Source organism: Macrotis lagotis, chromosome X (assembly GCF_037893015.1).
Source record: "Macrotis lagotis isolate mMagLag1 chromosome X, bilby.v1.9.chrom.fasta, whole genome shotgun sequence".
Taxonomy (NCBI): Eukaryota; Metazoa; Chordata; class Mammalia; order Peramelemorphia; family Peramelidae; genus Macrotis; species Macrotis lagotis.
Genome location: NC_133666.1, coordinates 297,801,906 through 297,815,161, shown reverse-complemented (window position 1 = coordinate 297,815,161; position 13,256 = coordinate 297,801,906). Strand labels below are relative to the sequence as shown.

Below are 13,256 nucleotides of genomic sequence, written 5' to 3'. Positions count from 1 at the left end.
AAATGTCACAGAAGTACTACAGGATTGGTATAGAGATCAGTCAGTATATAAGTTCAGAAGAGAGAAGGATTCTCTGGAAAGCCTTGATGGCAATGTAATGGGACTTCAGCCAGGCCATTTAATTGTGATTGGAGGAAGGCCTTGTCATTCATTCAGCAAACATTTGTGTGCTTACAAAGTACTGGAGATGATACACAGACAACAAGCCCCTACTCCAGGGACTTTTATAAATTGGAATAAATGACATCAGCAAATGTAAGGAAACAAGAAAGCATGAAGTTTGCTTGACAAGACCCTTTTCTTGTTTATTCAATCCTAATTTAAATGGGATTATTAATTAGATTTTTTTAAAAATCAAGTTAAAATTAACCTGGTAGCTCTCTTCAGTATAGCAAAGAATTAGTTGATTTTTGTGAAGCAAATAACTAAATGTTGTGTTACAGCCCTTTTGAGGAGCAGAAAATAGAATCATTTAGCTTTATTATGTGGGGGGCGGAGCAGGATTGACTCTCACATTACTAACATTGTATCTTTAAGACGACTAGAGTTCAAGTAATGCTAAAGGATGCACATTTAAATGTGTCCAGAATTTTTTACCCTAGAACTTTTTTTCTTCTCCCATTCCCCCACATGCTATCATGTGATTTCTTAGGCTACATAAGAATTCATTTTAAAATTAGAGTGGGTAAAATTACCATTATTGATTACAAATGGAATTATTGCTGTAGTCATTACAAATAGTTTTTAATATGTATCCGGAGAGGTGGGATTGGTTTATGAGTTTTGTCTTGAGGGAAAAATAAAGTATAAAATATCCAGTGTTATGTATATAGTATGACAAGTTTGCAGTCTAAAATCTGGGGAGGTAGAGTGGGTTTTTGTGGTGTTAAAATATGTCATTTATGTAGGTTATTTTGTTTTACTGCTTTTTATTAAAACCAGAAATTGTAATTGTCTTTAAGCGAAAAATAGCTATTTCAAAATGAGCAAAAATGTAGGTGCTTCTTCTGTCTTTTATGTGGGAATGATACTCATATAAAAAGCCAAGCAGATTTTTATTACTGTAATGAAACTATTCTTTCCCTTATTCTCTAAATTGGCCACTCACATTTTGCCAGCTATTTTCGTAACACTTTTGTCTGTTTATTTTTCAGCTGATTAATCCAACTCAAATGAACTAAAAACACAGAAGATTTTTTTAAATGAAGTAATATAAAGATTGATCTTGTCCCACTCTACTCCCCTCCTTGCTTCTCTGCTCATCTAGCACCTGTCTGCTCTCACCCTTTCCACAGTATCACCATTGCTGGTGCAAGAGCCTTCTTCTCTACAGCTCCTATCATCTGGATCAGCCTTCTTGTATCATATTTCATCAACCATCTCTTCAATTCCCTCCTTAGTCATTTCTGTCACTTGGGCTATTAATTTTGTTTTCTTTACAACTAAGTGCTTTTATTTATTCACTATACCATGTGTCTTATTCTGCTTTCTGTTAATTTTAATTTTCTGCTGTTTTGTACTTAATTTCATAAAGCATTTTTAAGAAGTTGCACTTCAAATTGCATTTTGAAGTACAGTTCTAATAATTTTCATATTTGCTCAATTAACGAGACACGAAATAATTGGCCCTGAAGGCTGCTTCAGTTTTTGTTTTAGGATTTTGTGTATCCTTTAGTTAGTTTCATCTTGCAAATTAAATATTGCTAAATCCATGATAGATAGCATTTTCAGGTTCTTTTGTGATCATATAATATTTTGGGTAGACTCTGAAGGGTTGGAGAAGGTTTAGGGGTGAAGTGCAAGGTCTTCTTATTAATTTTATATTCTGATAGAATGAAAGACTTTTAGTAGATAGTTATTTATTTTTAGATTTTGATTTATTTGTATTTTAGACTTAATAAAGTTATAGTGTATCAGCATAACAGAAAGCTCAGGAACAGGTGGTAGGATAGGAGTAAATAATTAAAATAGAAGGCAGTCTGAATCTGTCCCAAAAAACTAAATCTTTAGCACCCAGTATTGATGTACCATAGGTGATGATGTTAGACAGTGGAGTGTTGTATAGGCTCAGAGAAGAAGGAAAAAAAATAGGGTTTGAGGGTGGGAAATCCACATGTCGCTGGTATGCTTAATTTCTTTTTTTTACAGAGAATACACATTGGCAAGTTGAGAGGTATCAACCTGTGAAACCAGTATGCAGATTTGTATCTTCACTGTTACACATCTGCTAACATTTTAATATTTAATCAATTAGTGAAGGAATTTTTTGTTTTGTTTTGTTATTGTTTGCTTAATCCAAAAGCTCACTATTATGCTTGTTGCAACAATAATACAAGTGAAGAATAAATGCTTTTAATCATCTATTTAAATTCGTTTCTTTAAATAATTGAATCTTCACTGCCCCTTACAGTTCTTAAACATTCTTTACTTCGTTCCCCACTCCCTATTCTTAAAAGTTAGTACTCTACTGTTAGTTTTTAAAGTTTCTTAATATAGTTCTTTCTGGAAACAAAAGTCTAGTTTTGTTAGTTATTAGAAAATTTCTTCTGTTTCGGAGAAAAATCTGCACTAAAGTGTCTTAGAATGCTAGAGCCAGAAAGAATTAGAGATCATCTTGTCTTATTTCTAAACCTATAAATGATGAAGCAGTAGATGACATTCTGAACTTAGTCCCTCACAATGCTAGGTTGAACCATACTTTTTACCTTTTAGGTATATTATGTATATAGGCTGTCCTAAAAGTCTTAATGCAGCTTTAAGCTTTTAAAGCATAATGTGATGAATCAATTAAAGCTAAGGTTTAATACCTTAAAATTGCCCTAAGCTTTTTGGGACATCATTATATATTGGTGACTTGGTGTGAATGTTGTGTGATACAGAATTATGGTTGTTTTTAAGAGACAGGTTGTAAGTGGTGAATTGTAGTGCACTTTGTATTCACCTGTTTCTGCTTTTAAAGTGCAGTGTCTTTGAATGTAGATGTTTAGAATTTAGGGCTGTCAGTATTTAAATTTTATATTTTAATTTAAAAATAGATTAATAGGTCTTTTGGCAGAAACAAGATTTTACTTAAATTTTAAGAACTATATTTCTATGGAAGCTAGTATGCCAGATCCAACTGAAAACAACTAAATATAGTAGAAAACAGTGTCCATTAAGAAAAATGGCATCTCTCCTGCTGCAGAAATTGGTGTTTTTGATGATCTTTTTTATTGCATGTTTGAATATTATATAGGAAATTTAGAAACCTGTCAAAGCATGAAGAGGCAGATTTAGCATACTGTTAACTTTAAACTTTTTTCAGTAGGCACTTAATTTAAAATCTTCTTTTAATATAGAAAATATTCTTCTGCTTCACTCATATAGGAGCTTTTTGTTTTGTTAACTTTTCTAAATTGTCAACCGTGCTTGAAAAACTGTGGAAAAGCCAGAAAAGGCTCGCATGTGTTCCATTATTCTTTGGCACTTGGAGGGGGGGTCACAATTTGCTCCCTCACTGAGAATAGATTGCATGCCAAAGAGATGGAGTGAAAAAAATTAATACTAGTTTTTTTTGGGGGGGGTAGTTTTGTTTGTATTTCTAAAATCACATTTCCAAATCAAATTTTGCACTCAAAATTAATTTTCTTTCTAGGTAGTTGGTAAGAAAGGAGAAAGCCATTAAGATGCAGAAGACACTGGAAAGACCTTATTGCAATCAAAATGGATCTTCACTTTATCTACGGCTCCTGGATAATTGCTTGACCCTAGCCAGAGACTGTCAATGTTTCCTTTAATGCCATTACCAATAAATCATTGCTTTTGTTCAGATGGTTTCACTAGTGTTTCTATTGTAATCTTGATACATGTATTTGTAAATAAAAGTCATTACTTTTGCCAAATTTAATTTTTGTCATTTTAAGTATGTAAGAATTTTTAATTTCCATTTGTTTTGAAATTTTCTGACTTCTGATTTTAGGAGACTTAACATATTCAGTCTTAATACTGACTGACAGTTGACTTTAAGATTGAGAAACTGTCATAATTAAGGGTTATATGTTTTTTGAGAAAGTATCAGTTTAATAACAATAAAAATTTGAGATGCAAGGGACTGGAAAGAATGGTTTTTGAAGTGCCCATGTTTGTATTATGTATTATTTTTTATTAAAGAACAGTTGGTTATCTAGAGAAATAGAAATTTTACATGATCTTTTGCATAGACTTAAGATTCAGATGTCTACAAATGTTACCTGAAAATTTAGATAATAGGCCTGAAACTTCCTAGTTCTGATTATTTACCACACCATGATTTTTATGCCCTCTGAATCATTTGTGAGTTGCCATTTCATTTATTGTGGCTATATGGACATTAATCATTAGGTAAAATTATAGTACTTGAAATTAAAAGTCTTTTAGTGTCACTAAATAAAGTTATTTCTATTATTTCATTCATTTAACAAATATTCATTGTATTCACTACCTAAAACATCCTATACAGATGTAGAGATGATGGTTCAGGAGTAAAATACCAAAGGGAGGAAGAGTAAGATTGGAATATTAAAATCTGTATATTCACTTAAAGGATGCTTCGAAAACAATTTGGAATACTTGGGCAAGTATCTCAGAAAAAAAAATTGATGTCATCTTGAAGTTGTAATCTTAAGGCATTGATAAATTTATTTTAAAAATATCCCTGATTAAAAATTGAATGACTATATAAGAGTACACATGGCACATATAATTTTATAATTAAATGACTGAGTAATGTCAGTCTGTCTCTTGGGGATGTATGTCTAGGAATAATAGAAATTCTGTTTTGTCTAGAAATAGATTTGATTTTGTTTTTGGAAAATTAATGTTTAATTATATAGCTTTCTGGTGTAAATCATGCAGAAAGTATAGCATTTATTTCATGAAACACATGTACCAGTAGAAGTTTCTCTTTTTTATGTACTGTTGCACATTAAATGGACTACAGTGATATCTTTATTTCTTATGTACTTCCTAGCTATGTTGCCTTGGTTGAAATACAGGCAGAGAGCCAAGAGATAAAAGGCATATAAGACTAAATGTAGAGAATCTCCAATGAATCACTTCTGAAGTTTAGGACAAGATGAATATTAAGAGCAATTTCTGTTAACATTTTGTACACAACTACCTTTTTGGGTGATTGTTAAAGTGCCTCATCTGACATATTGCTGACCTCATACTATTTATACTTGATAATTTGATAACCCAGTGATAGTAATTTTTCATATTTGTAAAGGATTGGACATCAGACCTATATTGTTTATGTAACTTTTCTACAACTTAATTGGTTACAATATACAAATCTTCCATAATAGAAATTGTAAATAGTTTTAAATGAATGTTTATAGGTAACTGTAAAATGTTTCACTTAATGAGGAATTTTAATACTACAAATAAACATGTCTTCCTGACATAACTTAAATTACCAAACTGAAATCCTGATGTTTTCTCATGCTAAGAGAGTAAAATCTAAAGGACATTTGGAACTGCCTATAGGAATAAAAACTGCCTTGGAAAAATAAAGCCATAATCATTTTAGCTAAAGCTCATTTGAACAACTTGCCCATTAAACAGAAAACTTGAAGTTTGTAGAACTAAAATTTTTGTTAGGAACAGTGAAACCTCTCTAGCATTTGGGAAAACTTGATATTCATTAGGTTCTGATATATTTTGGCTCAATAAATTTGTTTTTTACATTTGGTTCATCTTTTCTGATTTAAAATAAATTTTGTCTGGGTTCTAATTGATAATCCTACACTTCTCCCAATTGACATCTTGTCTTGGGCTTTAGTCTGAAGAGTATATCACTTCTCTTTAAGAGTATGCTTTATAATGTACACAGTAAAGTAACAACTTAATGTAAGAAACAGAGCCTACCAAGTACACTGATTAGCTGTCTTTGTAGAACTTAAGACTACATTATCATTATTGTTGCTAATAAACCTAATACTAGAACTTTTGTCTGGACATTCATAAAATGTGAGTGAGTGTTCTAGTGTCATCTGTCCACTCCTTGATAGTGAAAATGAGTTTTTAAAACTTAAATAGTCCTTTGTTATTTTTAAAGTGAAAAGAAATTTGGCGTATATACATGCTGTTTGCCTTTGAGAATAGGGAATTGGACTAGGTTTCTTGATGTCATCCTCTGATCATGAATGATCACATATAAGGACTATTTAACAAGTTGTATTGCTGTGTAAGTTTTAAGAGATAGATAATTAAAATTTATGTGACATCTTGGAAGTTTTTTTTGGAGAAGGAAAAAACCATAGCTTTCTGACATTTTGCTTATTAGAATTAACCATTTATTTATTAAATATAGAAGTAGAGGAAAGTCTATTAGGAAATTTCATGCAATAGTTCTGAAAGAATAAGTTTTTTTTCCTACCATAAGTTTTTAATTATGATATAAAATGTTAGTGTTGTATGTAAAAATATTTGTCATTCTTCAAAGATTGAAAAGCAGTTTCCCAAGCTTTTTATAATCCCTCTTCTATGTTGTGTGAGTAGTAATAATTGAATTATTTCAAGTATTTAATACTTCCTCAAGCTACACTAATGCTAGGAGAATTTCGGTGACAAGATGATTTTTAATTGAAATTCTGATTTATAGTCATTTGCAAATGTTATGCAAAGTGAAATGCATATCCCTACCATTTTGAAGAGACTGAAGATGAGGAAAGCAGAAACTAGATAAAAATGTGAGACAGATTCTTTGAACTTGAGAAGATTATAAATTGTTTTTTTCCCCCATTGTCCAAGGGTTATTAAGATAGTAACTACAGGAGAAATGTGTAACAAAAATTGAAACTGCACTAAAGATATATAAGATCTGATACCAGTTCAAAGTTTCAAAAGTATTATTTTCCCTCTATTATCACCTCAAAGGAATGTTGCAGTAGACTTATGCAGTCATAGAATGTTGGAAAAACTCATTCATTAAATGTATGTTTGTACTATATCCATCAGCAAGCAGTATAACAGGCATGTGTGTGATAAAAAATGTACTAAAGAAAATTTTCAGAGACGATCTGAGCAAAGAAAAGTTTTAATTTACTCAAGAGGGCACATTTCAAGTCAGATGCATTGAAAGCACAACAAATTTGGTTTATATAATTTCTAACTGCAGTTTTCCCCACCCTTCTAACCCTCTTTTGCTTTAGCCCCTTGGCTAAGTTTTGGGATACAGTCTATTCACAGAAATTTATCCTAGCAACAGACACAAAGAAAGACACAAAATATACCTCACCAGATAAGATTCTGATAACCTTCATACTGTCTTTTGACTAGAAAAAGTAGGATTCTTTCTCATGGTTAGTGCTTCAGCAAAACAGTCTTATTGCAAAAGCAGGATGTCCTGGGTCACTCCTTTAACCCTGAGAGGACTTAAGAAACTTTCTATACAGGCACAATTACCAAACAGTGACAAGTTAATTCTTTAAGGGCTAGGCAGAACACAGAAATGCAACATGACAAAAAAGTAATGCTCCCCCCCCCCCCCCATTTCTCTTTAGGATCAATGAAGTCAGAAGTGAAAAGAAAACAATAGCTTGCTTAGTGGAGCTGCAGAAAACTATCTTCTGTGCATGTCATCAGTGAAATGCCATCTATAATTCTTAGCCTTGAAATGGACTTTATAGCCTAAATTCTAGCCAAGTCTCCAATTTGCATTAGTTATTGTATGCCCCACCATGCTCATTCTCATGTGCAGTGATTATCATACTTTTGAACTGAGTAGATCATATGCTTCTCAAAGATCAATTTTTTGAAGTCATTTTAATTCTTAATTTGGGAAGAAACTGATATAGCAGGAATCCTTTCTATAACATTTCTGATGAAATAGATCACCTGCTGAAATATTCCTTTGAGGGCCCTCTCCCAGGGCATTTATTGGCAAAATGTTGATAGGTAGTTAATGTAATCTGTACAGTACTGGACTAATTCCCATTTTTATCAATACTCTCAGTTTAGTAGAAAGTGCTTTACTTATATAGGTGCTTAATTAAGTTTGTTGAAGCTCTCTTTGGGTTCATTGTACCATCTTTCTCAGTACCTTTTATAGAACTACTAATACTAGAGATTCAATAGTCATTTATTTAGCTGTTATAGTTCTAATATCACTATTTGACATCAGAAGATATGATTTTTATTCCATCTCTGTTTTCTACCTCTGTGAACTTGAATAAACTGGATATTATTTACCTTTAAGAAACTGAAACTGTACTAGATTCTTTCTAAGATCCCATTAATATTTTTATTGGGGGTCTGTTGAGAAATTATTTCAGAGATGTTCATATTAGATTGATTAGGAACCTGTTAAGAGCAAAATGTCTTTTAATCTTTTTTTCTGCATCCTTCAAAAACCTTTTAAGAGTCATTGGATTAATTTTTCTCTTTTGCCTCCATGAAAGGTAATCAATAGTTCTATAACATAATATCTATGCTAGGAATAATAGATTTCTGGGGGAAAAATGCAGAGCAGAGCTCTATAACTGGGAAAATGACCTAAAATAGGACATAAAGAATTCATAGAGGATGTTGATCAGTACCCCACCATTTGCCCATTGTACTTTAGAGACTTCAATTTTCAAAAAGCTTCTTGACCTAACAGTCCTCAAAACTCTAACATGTTGCTTTGTTTTTATCATTTTATTTTCAAATTAAATTTTTTTAAACCAAAAATCCACCTTTTTCTCCCCATTAAAGGAAAACTGATATGTACAAGCAAAACAAATTCCCTCATTGTCATGTCCCAAACGATCACTGAGTCCATCAGTAGTCAGGAAGTGTATAGTATGTTTCATCATCATCACATTTATATATATATATTTTATATATATGTATACATATATATGTTTAAACTTTTAGGTTTTCAAAGTATTTTACAATTTTTGTATAATCTTCACAAGTTCTCTTGGAGTTTATTGCTATAATTTTATCCATTTTACAGAAGAGTCACACAGCTCCCAAGTCAGTACTTGAACACAGGTCTTTCTGATTCTAGGTCCAGAACTCTCCACACTTCTAAACAGTCTCCTAAAGTTGTTTGTCTTCACAATATTATTGTATATAAATTGTTCTCTTGAATTTGCCTTCTTCATTCTGTATCAATTCTTATAAGTCTTTACAGGTTTCTTTTTTTTCTGAATTTCTTTTTTTTAAATTTATTTTTTATTCTCATTTTGTACAAATGTTTTTTACGTTAATAAAATATACTTGTTTACAAGTAAACAAAATACCCCTCCCCCCATGAATATAGATAGACTTGCTTGGGCGAAAAAGTAAAGGGGAGAGAAAAAAGACCCCAAATAAAATAGTAATAAAAGTAGGGGTGGCTGGGTGGCAGACAGAGCACTGGCCCTTGAGCCAGGAGCACCTGGGTCCGAATCTGGCCCCAGACACCCAAAGATCACCCTGCTATGTGGCCCCAGGCAGGCCACCCAGCCCCACTTGCCCTGCACCCTCCCCCAAATAATAACAAAAAATGTACTTCAGTCTTTGTTCCAACACTATCAATTCTGTCGTGAGTGGATCACATTCTTTATGGTAAGTCCATCACAAAAGTTACTTCCATATTTTTCCAATGTTGCCATTGCTGATCGCAACTCCTTTCTTATTTCTCCACTACCATGTACTATATTTTCTCTCTCCTTTCACTCTGACTCTGCTGTAGGGTCGCTGAGTGGTACAGCAGACAGATCCCTGGTCCTGGGGCCAAGAAGCCCTGAGCCCCCATACCACCCCTTAAGCCCAGAATCCACCTGGCCCTATGGTCCTGGGCAGGCCTTCCAATCCCAGCCCCTTGCAAGAAGTAAAAAAGAAAATGTGTTATATCTGACCACTGTCCCACCATGGTCCATCCTCTCCTTTATTCACATCCCCACCCCTTCCCCCTGCTCCCCCCTCCTTCTTACTCCAGTTGTCTATACCCCATTGAGTATATTTGCTGTTTACTCTCCTAGACATCTCTGATGAGAGCAAAGACTCCCTCATCCCCCCTTGCATCCCCCCTCCCATATCATTGCAATAGCTCATTGTAATAAAAAAATCTTATTTTGTGAAATACCTTGGACTATTCCCCCTCTCCTTTTTCTTTTTTCTTTCTCCCATTCCATTTCCTTTTTTTTCCTATTGACTCCATTTTTACACCATATTTTATCTTCGAATTCAGCTTTCTCCTGTGCTTCAACTATAAAAGCTCCCTCTACCTGCTCTATTAACTGAGATGGTTCATATGAATATTATCAGTATCATTTTTCTATACATGCAGTTCATCCTCATTAAGTGCCTCATATTTCCCCCCTCTCCTCCAATCTCCATGCTTCACCTGAGTCCTGTATCTGAAGATCAAACCTTCTGTTCAGCTCTGGCCATTCCAAAAGGAACCTTTGAAATTCCCCTGGTTCATTGAAAGTCCATCTTTTTCCCTGGAAGAGGACATTCAGCCTTGCTGGGTAGTTCATTCTTGGCTGCATTCTAAGCTCTCTTGCCTTCCGGTATATTGTATTCCAAGCCCTACAAGCTTCCAATGTAGCTGCTGCTAAGTCCTGAGTGATCCTGACTGCAGCTCCACAATATTTGAACTGTGTCCTTCTGGCTGCTTGTAATATTTTCTCTTTGACTTGGGAGTTCTGGAACTTGGCTATAATATTCCTGGGGGTTGGTTTTTTGGGAATCTCTTTCTCGGGGGGATCGGTGGATTCTCTCTATTTCTATTTTGCTCTCTGCTTCTAGAATATCAGGGCAATTTTCCTGTAGTAATGCTTTGAAAATGATGTCAAGGCTCTTTTCCTGATCATGACTTTCAGGTATTCCAATAATTTTCAAATTATCTTTCCTGAGTCTGTTTTCCATATGAGTTGTTTTTTCAATGAGATACTTCACATTTTCTTCTAATTTTTCATTTTTTTGGTTTTGAAGTATTGATTCCTGATTTCTGGTAAATTCATCAATCTCCCTGAATTCTATTCTTTGTCTGAAGGATTTGTTCTCCTCAGAGAGTTTTCTTATCTCTTTTTCCATCTGGCCAATTTTGCTTTTTAAAGCATTCTTCTCAATAACTTTTTGAACTGTTTTATCCATTTGACCTAAGCTGTTTTTTAGCATACTATTTTCTTCAGCATTTTGTTGGATTTCCTTGACTAATCTGCTGACTTCATTTTCATGTTTTTCCTGCATCTCTCTCCTTTCTTTTCCCAGTTTTTCTTCCAATTCCTTCATTTGATTTTCAAAGTCTTTTTTGAGCTCTATCATAGCCTGAGCCCAATTTCTGTTTTTCTTGGAGTCTTTAGATGCAGGAGCTTGTGCTTCCTCCTTTTCAGACTGAGTATTTTGATCCTTCTTGGGCTCATTTGCAAAATATTTCTTAATAGTCTTCTTTTTGTTTCTCTGCTTGCTCATTTTCCCAGCCTGGGCGTGGTTTGGGGTGCTTCCTGAGCTTTTGGGACACTCCCACAAGGGTCTCAGTGTGTGAGGTTCTGTCCTCCCTCCTGGTCTGTGAATGACCTTAAGCACCTTCCTCTGCCATGGGGCTGAGGTGGGGGGGGGGGCCTAGACTGGGATCAGGATCTGAATGTGGTCAGAGCCCAGAGTCCTGTTCCAGGGGCAGAGGACCCCAGGTTTCTTTCAAACTACCCCCTTCATTTCTTAAAGCACAATAGTATTTCAATAGGTTACTTCAAAAAAAAATTGAACTCTAGAAAACTTGGAACATAAATAAATTTAAAGACAAGCCAGGTTATCAGTCACATTCAACAAATGGAATTTTTATATATTAACCTCCAAGAAAGAATTCATCAATTTATTAAAGGCATGATTAAGGTAAGTATACGTGTGGTAGTTAACCCAGCAAATACCTTAATCGTATCCTAGGTGTAAAACACTGCTAGGCTCAGTAGGGGGTTTCAAAGAATGAGAAATTTCCTGCCCTCAGGAATGAAAATAATTGACACATAGCATTTTCAGGTTTGCAAAATAGTTTGCCTATATTATCTCATAAGACATCACAAATATGTAATAACCTTGTGAAAACACTTTAAGGGAACTACAGTTATGTTAGTTCAGCAAAGGGAAAGAAAGCCTAGTGCCTAATTCCAATTTTGCTATTAATTAGAATGTGAGCTCACCCTTTCTACCATAAATGGTATCACTTTTTCTGTTTTTACTTGCTTCTTAATCTCTTAGAAGTCAGTTTCTGACTTCATTATTCCTCAAAACTTTTAAAGTCATCAGCAATCTTTCAGTTGCCAAATCCAATGCCCCCCCCGCTCCCATCCTTATTCCCCTTGACTTCTGCAACTTTTGACAACTCCAATTTCTTCTCCTTGATACCCTCTTCTCTCTAGTTTGTTTGGACACCAGTCTCTCAGTATCCTCCTTCAGATACTAGATCTTCAGTCTTCTTTGCTGGATCCACATCTACGTTGTCCCAGTCCTGAGCCTTCATCACCTCCTCCTTTTATACTCCCTTTATATCTCATGGTGATCTCTCCAGTTCTTACTGATTTAATGACCATCTCTATGCTGATGATCCTCAAATCTGCTTCTCCTGCCCCCCCCCCTCCAAAGATCTCCAATCTCACATCTTCAGTTGCCTTTCAGACCTTATAAACTCAACATATCCTAAACTGAAATATCACTTCATCCTAAATCCTTCCTCCTCTCCTAACTTCCCTACTACTATACAGGGCAATACCATCTTTTCAGTCCCCCAGGTTCACATCCTAAGCATCATCCTTAATTCCTTAATATCTCTTATTCCCACATCAAATTGATTGCCAAAACCTGTTAATGTCTTCTGTACCTCAGCAAAATTAAATAGGGCCAAGGTTTGAACTCTACTGTTGAATCCTTGTCCTCAAGGAGCTTGCAGTTTTAAGGGTGGCAGAAGGCAACCTGCTATGTTGAAGAACTGAAAGGTGGAGTGATGCAAAGGAGAGGGCAGATAATGTACTTATTCAAGGGGCATTGGTGTAAAAGTCAGTGAATTCCCAAAGTAGAACAGTCAGGTGAGAAATGAGATAGTCTGAGCTAAGCTCCTTCCTTAAATGGAGATTTTAGAATTCATGGCTACACTTTCCAGTAAGAGGGACAGATGGTAGTAATGAGGTAGAGTAGCAAGGCTGTGATGGGATCAAATGCATAAAAAAGGCCTAGAAGAAAACTGAATGATTTGTTTCTGACTCATACTGACTGAGGTTTTGAGATTTCATTTTTGTAGACCATATGTTGATCACGATGAAAATTAG

General features: G+C 34.5%; 1 protein-coding gene across 3 annotated transcripts in view; it reads left to right on the top strand.

The window, feature by feature from the left end:
* Positions 1–3,808, top strand: part of LOC141502490 (thioredoxin-like protein 1) — a 41,585-nt gene extending 37,777 nt beyond the window's left edge. The window contains exons 8-9 of one of the 3 annotated variants that reach the window (XM_074207241.1): positions 2,149–2,192; positions 3,635–3,808. In XM_074207241.1, the coding sequence (XP_074063342.1) occupies positions 2,149–2,187 (39 nt within the window). In that variant the 3' untranslated portion in view covers positions 2,188–2,192; positions 3,635–3,808. Of the gene's footprint in view, positions 1–1,154; positions 2,115–2,148; positions 2,193–3,634 lie in introns of those variants that run through there. The other 2 variants (XM_074207242.1, XM_074207244.1) reach the window with 2 other exon arrangements.
* Positions 3,809–13,256: the final 9,448 nt, after the last annotated feature.